The sequence below is a fragment of the Chrysemys picta genome, unplaced genomic scaffold (genome assembly GCF_011386835.1).
Source record: "Chrysemys picta bellii isolate R12L10 unplaced genomic scaffold, ASM1138683v2 scaf2192, whole genome shotgun sequence".
NCBI lineage: Eukaryota > Metazoa > Chordata > Testudines > Emydidae > Chrysemys > Chrysemys picta.
The window spans coordinates 1-9,454 of record NW_027054896.1 but is presented as its reverse complement, the minus strand read 5'-3'; the positions used below and the strand labels follow the sequence as shown (position 1 = coordinate 9,454).

The window sequence follows — 9,454 nt, the reverse complement described above, 5'->3', positions numbered from 1 at the left end:
GAAAGGCGAGATGAGCCCATCACCCTGCTCAGCAATGGAGGAAGAGGGCATGTAGGGGGAAGACACCTGAGAGCTGTGGCTGATGAGTGAGGTCGGGGTGCTCTTCTTGTTCCCATGGGCCCGTAAATGGGGCGGAATGGCCAACGCCAGTAAGGACTGAGGAGCAACATCCAGGGCCTGGACACACTCAGCGCCCAGAACAGCTGGCTCCGGGCTGGGGCTGGGGGGGGCGGGGGGGGGGGGCTGTAAAATTGCAGTGTCGATGCTCAGGCTGGAGTCCAGGTTCTGAGACCCTCCCCCCCGCCACATGGAGTCTCAGAACCCAGGCGCCAGCCCGAGCCCAAATATCTCCACTTCAGTGTTACAGCCCCACAGCTGACCCGGGACAGCCGTGGGTCTGAGCACCCACAGAAAAGAATAGCGGGTGCTCAGTACCCACTGGTAGCCCTGCAGATCAGCTCCTACCCCTCCCCCCAGCGCCTCCCACCCACCAGTGGGCCCTGTGGATCAGCTCCTCCCCCTCTCTCCCAGTGCCTCCCGCCCTCCATGATTAGGGTGACGAGATGTCCCAATTTTATAGGGACAGTCCTGATTTGTGGGTCTTTTTCTTATATAGCTCCTATTCCTCCCCCCTCCCCCGTCCCATCCCGTCCCGATTTGTCACACTTGCTGTCTGGTCACCCTATCCGTGATCAGCTGTTTCATGGTGTGCAGGAGGTGCTGGGAGGGAGGGTGAGGTGCGGAGGCAGGAAGAGGCGGGGGGGGGGCAGAACGGGGCAGGGCACAGGTGGGGTGGGAAGAGGCAGGGCGATGCTGGAGCAACAAGGATTAATGCGATCCTCGTATGTATAAACCAGGGCGTAGTGAGGAGGGAGGCGATTTTACCTCTGTATACAGCGTTAGTGAGACCAGGACTGGAATATCGTGTCTAGATCTGGTGTCCAAATTTGAAAAGGGTGTTGAAAAACCGGAGAGGGTGCAGAGCCACAAAGCGATCCGAGGGCTGGAGAAAATGCTTTAGATGAGACAAAAAGAGCTCCGTTCGTTTGGTTTAACAAAATGAAGGTTGCGAGATGACTTGATGACAGGGTATAAGTACTTTAATAGGGAGAAAATAATGGTGCGAACGGGCTGTTGATCTAGCTCAGGGGTTCTCAAACTGTGGGTCGGAACCCCCTGAGGTTATTACGTGGGGGTCGGGAGTACATGCACGAAACAGAGAGCAACTGCTATAAAATATCTAATTTAAATCGAAAGCATTTTAGAAAATTACACACACCTTTCCCTTGCAATGTAGTGCATTTACTTCAAAAAGTATTATAAACATCTCATGCAGGGATCCTTGTTCCTCAACAATATATATGTTTGTATTATCACCACATGAAGGAATTGGACTCTGAGGACTGTAGTATTGTGTTGTGCAGGTTTGTGGTCTTGAGACTAAAAAGATGAGACTGAGGCAACATGAGAGGGCCGATTATTAACAAACATACAAAGATCACATTTCACAGCAGACCCGCTAGCTAATAAGCCTGCTGTGAAAAGTCATCTCTGTATATTTGTTAATATCACTTTCCACAGCCTCCCAGCTAGCTAGCAAGTCTGCTGTGAAGTTTGTGCTAGCAAGTCTGCTGTGAAAAGTGATATTAACAAACATACAACTATAACTTTCCACGGCAGACTTGGTGCCCCATTGCCCCCCTTACTTCTGCACTGCGGCTGCCAGCAGCAGCACAGCAGGAAGGGGGGCAATGGGGCACTAAGTCTGTTGTGAAAAGTGATATTGACAAAGTTTCTTCAGGTGTCCCTCCCCCCCCAGTATTAAACAATAACTATTAAAGAGAGAACTTTTCTGCTTATAACGATAATTCCATAAAAATGTGTTTTAGTTGTAATTTCAAAGCGGTGAGAAAAGGTCAATTCTTTTTAAACAATAGGATTATAAATTTAGCATTTAAAATAGTGTTAAATATAAAAACTGTTGTTTTTAATTTATAAGGGGGGGGGGTCGCCCTAAGAGGCTTGCTGTCTGACAGGGGTCGCCAATACAAAAAGTTTGAGAACCACTGATCTAGCTGACGAGGCAGACCAAGAACCAGTGGCTGGAGGCTGAATCCAGACGCATTCAAATTAGAAATAAGACTCAAATGTTTAACAGTGCAGGTGATTAGCCACTGAAACCAGCTCCCAAGGGACGTGGTGGATTCTCCATCTCTTGATGTGTTCAGATCCATGACTGGCTGCCTTTCTGGGAAACATGCCTTCGCCAAACACAAGTTTAACTTTGCTCAAACACAAGTTACCGGGCTCAGTAGGGAGGTAACTGGGTAAAGTGTAATGGCGTGTGATAGACAGGAGGGCAGACTAGAGGATCTAAAAGTACCTTCTGGCCTTAAACTCTGTATATTCTGGACTAAATGTCCGGGTGTCTATTCCTGTCCCCATTCTCCCGTATCACTGCTGGGCTGCGGTACCAGGAATGGGGTGGGGGGTGGGGGTGGAGGGTGTTGATCTCTTATGTCTCACTGTCCCCAGAAGTGGGTGCTGAGACCAGCCACCACTGCCTGTGGTGCCACCACGTGTCCCTGACTGCCCAACAACACGGCACAGGCTGGCCGGTGCTCTCACGCCTGCTGCACTGAAGCACACGCTAACCTTGGCCTTCCCTGTCTGTCTGTCTCTCATCCCCAGTGCGCCAGTACGCGGACATCTGCCTATTCAACACTGCTCAGTACAAGTGCCCCGTGGCTGTGGAAGAGGCGGAGTGAGTATGCCCATTCGCTTCCTTTGGTGGTCTCATGGCTGTGGCTCGTCTCCAGAGACCAGGGCCACATCTCGCCGCGCTGGGGCTCCCCACCGAGCCCAGGCTTAGCAGGAGAGCTCGGATTTTCATGGCTCTCGTCTGCTTCCTACAAGATCGAGGACCATTAAAGAACCGATCTCCAGGATTATGCAAAACTGGTCTCTTCTGACTCACAGCCCTGCCCCCCGTGGGTGCGCCAGAGTCAGAGCAGCTGAGTTTACTTACTTAAATAAGGCTTATGTGATGGGGTGAAGCCCCTCTGTGATGGGGTGAAGCCCCTCTGGAACCAGGAGGGAAAGAACTGATTGGCTAGACAAACTGCCAATCAACCAGAGAGACAGGCGGGATTTCTCTTTAGCGCAAAGGGTCTGGGTCAGGAAGCCCTCTATAAATCCTCTGGCTTCCTTCCCAGCTAGGGAGTCAGAGCTGTGGGGCTGGGGAGGAAGGCCTGTTATGAGGCATAGGAAGAACTTTGACTGGGTAAGTGGAGTGATGGGATGGGATGGAAAGGGATCCGCTGTTCTTTTGCTTTTCGGTTTTGTTTAAAAGGAAATGTTGGTACCGTTTCTTTTCCGCTAACCCCCTCTAAACTTGGGCCCGCTGACCTGCCATGGCTTTAATGCTTTTCACTCCGGTCGGGCCATGTTCTGAGTCCAGGATCTTTATTGTTGCGGGTGTATAAAGACCCCAGCTTGGCTTGTAGGGCCCAGGCTGAGTTTGGTGAGAAATATCTCTTGACGTGTGATCTGGAGTCCTTGAGACAACAAACAGGGAGGCCCCACAATGGTATTTTTTGAACATCCCTTTAAATAACGCTGGATGCATATAGTGCTGTTGCAATCGCCATGTCATGACACAGCTCAGCGCTGTGATATTCCGTCACCCCGGGGGAGGTGGCATCAATATGTGATGACTCTTCGTCAGCCGTGGAAAGCTGCAAATGTTGTAACGCAGCGTCGGTGCTGCACACAACAGAGCGATTCTGCTCTGCTTGGGGCCATGGCAGCCTTGTTCGGCCTGGCTTTTGATCACATCTCAAAACTCCGAGTGAAACGCAATCAAAACCACTGAGCGTTCCATGGCTCCTGCCTGAACTCTCTTGGTTGGCTGGCAACTTGCTCCGAGTTCCCCCGAGAGATGGGGGGTCATAGATGAATTTAGGCTTTCGGGTGTTGTCAGGAATGTGCAGCGAACACCATATTTTGAGATTGTCCTGTGAAGAGTGAGGTGGGCCTGTTCAGAGCCCCACGGGTAGTTCTTGCATTAGGATTTCTCTGTGTCACAGAGAGGAAGCCACTTTCCAGCTCCACAACAGGAACCACCATGATGGTGTCAGGCATTCACATGATCCCCAGTGGGATTTGCCATTGCATTGTGCTTCAGATGTTTTCCTTTCTCCTACAGAGATGGGAGCTCTGGGCCCCGATGGGGAGGTGCGGCTCTTGGTTCGGTCCCAAAACTTACATCAATTTCATTCTCCCACGTTGTTGTCCTCAGTGACGTGGTGGCTCCGAGTTCGACGTTCTGCAAAGTCTACACGCTGACCCCCTTTCTCGCCAACAACCGGGAGAAGCGGGGCCTGGCCCTGGACGGGAAGCTTAAACATGAAGACACCAATCTGGCTTCCAGCACGTTGTGAGAGCTCCTTCCTCCCTGCCCTGCATGTCTGAGTGGTTTGTTTCTCCCAGCAATGTGGATGGGTCACCTAAAGAATGACTGTCATGAAGAATCCCTGTGCTACAAACACCAGCCAAGGCCCGAGTCCTGCAGAGCACTTGGCCTTAACTCTAAGTACATGAGTAGCCTTGTTGATGTCAATACCAGTTGGCTTCAGTGGGGCTACCCGTGGGCTTAAACATGTGCTCAAGTGCTTTGCTGCATCGGGGTTGGAACCTCAGTGTTGGTATCAGGATCAGATGTCGTAGAAGGGAAACATTTAAAAATGCCCTGTCTAGGCATAGTACTGTACTGCCTGCCTTTCAAGGGATGGCACGAGAGACCTAATGGTAGCGCTTTCTATTGCTAATTTCTGGGATTCTAAAAAGATGATGGCCAAAACTTTCACACCTGGCTGCTTAAAGGTAGACCCCCCAAAATGCCACTCTAGGTTCCCACCATGGATTGAGGAGCCTGCGCACCCAGGTTTGAAAACTTCAGCCAAAGTCACTCTGGGTGGGATTCACAAAGGGATTTAGGTGCCTAGCCCCCCTGGCTTTCACTTTCTGTTGATTTTCCTTTGTGCGTGTCTCTCTCCATCCGCTATCAGAGGAGAGCCTGAGAGAACCTCTGGGCTTTTTAGAGAGAGGAGCCCATTTTCACTCCCAAAACTGTTTGGCTGATTTTCACTTCACCTATTTGTTGCGGGTGAAAAGGGTGTAATTTTCCAAATTTGACATCCCTTCCCAGTTAGTCACTTTTCCCTTTTAAATATGTGAAATTTGAAAATGTCACCTGATTCCCTGGGGAAACTGCCATTTTGCAAAAATGTGGTGAGGTTCGGGGAGTTGGGAGACGGCCCGGTATTGTGAGTCTGTGTTTGGGGTACTTTGCGGGGAAGGGGAGCTACTATTTTCACCCGGTTCTAATAGAAATTCCTGGCAGTCGTTTCCTTACAAATCCCTCGTCTGTTCTTGCTTCTAGACTAAGAGATGGAGCCAATAAGGAGATCCTGGGAATTATTGTCTCGTATAAAGTGAAAGTGAAGCTGGTGGTGTCTCGGGGAGGGTGAGTATCTTCTTACTTCTGCGGCCAATCACAGCCAAGAAAAATGAAACCAGCCTTTCCTCTGCCCCAAACGAAGGCAAGGGTGATTCGATGCAAATTTATCCAGTCACTTAAATCTCTACCCTCATAGACCACGCCCTCCAGCACATGGCCACGCCCCATGACCACGCCCTCCAGCACATGGCCACACTCCCATGACCACGCCCTCCAGCACGTGGCCACGCCCCATGACCACGCCCTCCAGCACATGGCCACGCCCCATAACCACGCCCTACAGCACATGGCCATGCCCCCATGACCACACTCTCCAGCACATGGCCACGCCCCATGGGCACGCCCTCCAGCACATGACCACGTCCCCATGGGCACGCCCTCCAGCACATGACCACGCCCTCCCGCACATGACCATGCCCCCGAAGTTTGAGAAAGACGCTGCAAGGAGCTTTCAAACACTCACAAAAGAAGAAACTTTTGCAGTGTTTTTTAGATTGAGGGTTTGTTGAATCTTCTTTTGTCTGGCCCTGAATCGGGATAATGTTCACAGGGCTGGGCTATCGGCTTCTTGCTTTGGCCCAACAGCATGTGCTGGTTAACTCTTTGCATGGCCGCCCAATACATGCTCTGAGTGTACGGTCCCTTCATTTGTGCTTGTGTTGCTCTAAACCTCACTCTCCTGGCTGGAGCAGCTCCAGCTCTAGTGCAGGTGAATGCTAATGGGTGGCAGTGTTTGCTCCTAGTGACTTTGGTGAACTTTGGCTCAAACCCTCAGTGCCTTTCCTCTGCGGATCTCAAAGCACTTTACAAGCACTGGTTAATTCTCCCAACACTCCTCTGAGCAGCTTGCCCAGGGCCACGCAGTGAATCAATGGCAGAGCCAGATATGGAAACTAAGAGTCCCAATTTCTCGTCAACAACTCCTCTTCCCTCAGTTTGGTGTGTGCGCTCTGCTGCTGCTGTTTGGCTGAGCCTTGAATTGAGTCAGGGGACAATGACCCCCTTGACGCTGACTGCAGCTGGGAAGAAGGTTTTGGAGGCTGGAGATTTTGTTTACGGCTGAGTTAAGCATTCTGCAGCCTAGACTGGCAAAGCCCCAAAACATCCTGCCACCGGGCAAGAAGACTTAGCGTTGCCAGCAAACTTTGCTGGCAGGGAGTGGCACATGGCAAAAGCTTCATGCAGTCTTAGAACTTCCTGCTAGCCAGCCTACAGAGAGGCATCGGTTAGCCAGTCACTTCGCCCACCGGGTGAAAGCTCCTGTCAGTCGCTCCAAGTGGGAGGGCCAGGGGGAAGGGGTGAGGACTGTAATGATTTTTTCAGATATGTCAGTGGAAGAGGGTTTGGTGCAGGCTCTTTAAAGGCAGGCTAGAGGCTCAGCGCAGGCCTGCTGTGTTGTGGTGAAGAATCTTAGGCATTCTGGGACTTGTAAAAAGAGCAGGAGTACTTGTGGCACCTTAGAGACTAACAAATTCATTAGAGCATAAGCTTTCGTGGGCTACAGCCCACTTCTTCGGATGCATAGAATGGAACCTCTGTCTCCGTGCCAGGCTGAATGCTCAGATTCGCAGCCCTAGTGTCAGAGACGGACATCCGTCATCTCTGTCCCAAATCCATCCCTTCCCACCTGTGGGGAGGGACCTGACCGGGAGGGGCCAACTCAGGTGAGGTCCCAGGGCGATGGCTCCTTCCCAGGTAGGGGCGTGAGGTATCTCGGCTTGTAGGGGGGAGGCCTCACTTATCTGTTGTGCAGCCTTCCCCTGACGTTATCTGCTGACATCCTGCTTGCGGGTCCTGGCAAGTCACAGGTCAGGAGCCTTTGATGGGCAGGTGCATGGGGCTGGTCTAGGTGACCTCTCGAGGTCCTTTCCAGTCCTGCATTTCTATGATTCTGCCAGCTGCCTGGTGGGGAAAGCCAGTTGTTATGTCCTGTCTCTAGCCCCCACTTCCCCAGTTCCTCCTCGGTCCCTGGAGCACCCCATAAACTGCTCTGCTGGTTCCCACAGATACGGCAGGAAGCGGCACATGTCAGAGAGGCCCGCTTGAGAGTGGTGTAATGTGGGACCCCAGCAGGACCTGGGCTAGACACCCACATTCACATGTAGCTCAGGGTGATGGGATCAAGCCAGGGGCTGTGGAGCCGGGAGTTGATCTCGGGCCTTGTTCCTGCGTTCAGATCTGTGGGTTGCCTGTGCTTTTTCTTTTTCTAAACTGGTGACTAATCCTCTTGTCTCCTTTGACCTGTGCCAGCCTGCTGGGAGATCTTGCATCCAGGTAACGCTTTCCAGCTCTGCCCGCTCTGGCGGTGCCACACGGACGCCAGCCGCCCAGCTTTTTCATTCGTGATATTTCAGACCCCTCCGTGGTTCTCCTCATCCTGGTCACCCCTCGCCAGCTTTTCATTCGCCCACTTCGTCTTTGCTTTTGCCTTCTATTCCTTCTCCACCCAAACCCCGGCATGTCTTCCCGGCTTCCCAGCTGGAGGAAGATGACAAACTCTGCAGATAAACCATTCATTCAATTCCTTATTTGCTGCCTTTATCAATCCCTAGACTGGGAAGGTGCTGCCCTCTGTTGGTTCAGGGCCATTGGCTATATAACTGTAGGATGGTTGTAAGAATTTAATTGACCAGTTGGGACGTATTGTGTTTGTCACCCAGGTGCTGTTCGATGCTCTGCGCCGGCAGCAGCCGTGCCTAGGGGTTGCAGAGTGAGGCGAGTCGGGGTGGCTCCAGCATTCTCCTGCTGGCCCAGGGCAGGTTGGCTCTGAGTGAGGGAGGGGAAGAGCTTGGAGACACTCGCTATGTGCTCGTGTGGCAAACCAGCAGGTCTCTGAGCTGCTGTCTTGTTCCTCAGCATCTCTGCTGTCATTTAAAATCTCTCCTCCATTGTTGTTTTCAGTGGTGCTGCAGCTCCACTGAAAGTCCCAGGAGATGAGAGACACTGGATGGGTGAGCAATTACTTTTATTGGACAAACTTCTGTTGGTGAAAGAGACCAGCTTCCGAGCACCTCAGAACTTTGTGTAAAAAGCTTGTCTCTTTCACCGACAGGCGTTGGTCCAGTAAAAAATATTACCTCACCTGCCTTGTTTCTCTCATTTAAAAACAGTACATCTCTGGCCAGGTCTGCACTACAAACGTACATCGGTAAAACGACGTCGCTCAGGGGTGTGAAAAACCCACAGCCCTGAGCAACGCAGTTCCAGCGACCTGCCCCCTCGTGTAGACAGCGCTGGCGAAGGGAGAGCTTCTTCTGTCAACATACCCACCGCCTCTTGTGGAGATGGACTGACTGGCTGATGGGAGAAACTCTCCCATGGGGGTAGTAGCATCTTCACAAAAGTGCTATCGCGGCAGTGGAGACTCTGTGAGCAGGGCGGGATTTATCCAATAAATTGTTCTCTACCAATAGGCCCCCAAGAAAGATTTGGCATGAAAGTCTTTCCACAGAGTCGGTCTCAGCAAGTGACGAACCACAAAGCTGTTTGGAGCCCAGGGAAGGGAGGTGAAAGGAGAAGAGGGAGGGAGCCAAGTGGAACTGATCTTCTGCCAGCTCAGTGGTGCTGAGCCACCAAGAATGGAAAGCGATATTTCAGTGAGAATAAACAAATGCTGGTCAGCCGGCGGGGCTGGAATTCCCTTTCATCCCAAGCCATGTCTTCCAAGTCGTCTCTCTACCTAAGGCTGGAGGAAGATGTTTTCCAGCTGGTTGTTTAATTTGCAACGAATTAGAGTCTGTTTTGCAAATGTCCCAGACATCCAAAGGCTAAACTGCAGAGCTTGTCAGTGCAGTGCAGAACTAGAAGTTTTGTGCAGCCTTCCTGTTGCATCCTTTTCTCTGTCCTCCTTTCCTGGCCTCCCTGTCAATCGCCGCCTGGTCTGGTCCATTGCACGTTCCGCATGCCCTGACTTGTGTACCTGTGCTGGGAGGA

At 51.7% G+C, this 9,454-nt stretch overlaps 1 protein-coding gene across 1 annotated transcript; it reads left to right on the top strand.

The window, feature by feature from the left end:
• Window positions 1–2,654: 2,654 nt before the first annotated feature.
• Window positions 2,655–9,448, top strand: LOC135980201 (beta-arrestin-1-like; the record flags this gene model as incomplete). The annotated part of the gene is made up of 4 exons (XM_065580249.1): window positions 2,655–2,764; window positions 4,301–4,438; window positions 5,444–5,527; window positions 7,772–9,448. Coding segments are annotated over 4 exons (360 nt in total), but the record flags the coding sequence as incomplete, so codon positions are not given.
• Between the last annotated feature and the right edge of the window lie 6 nt (window positions 9,449–9,454).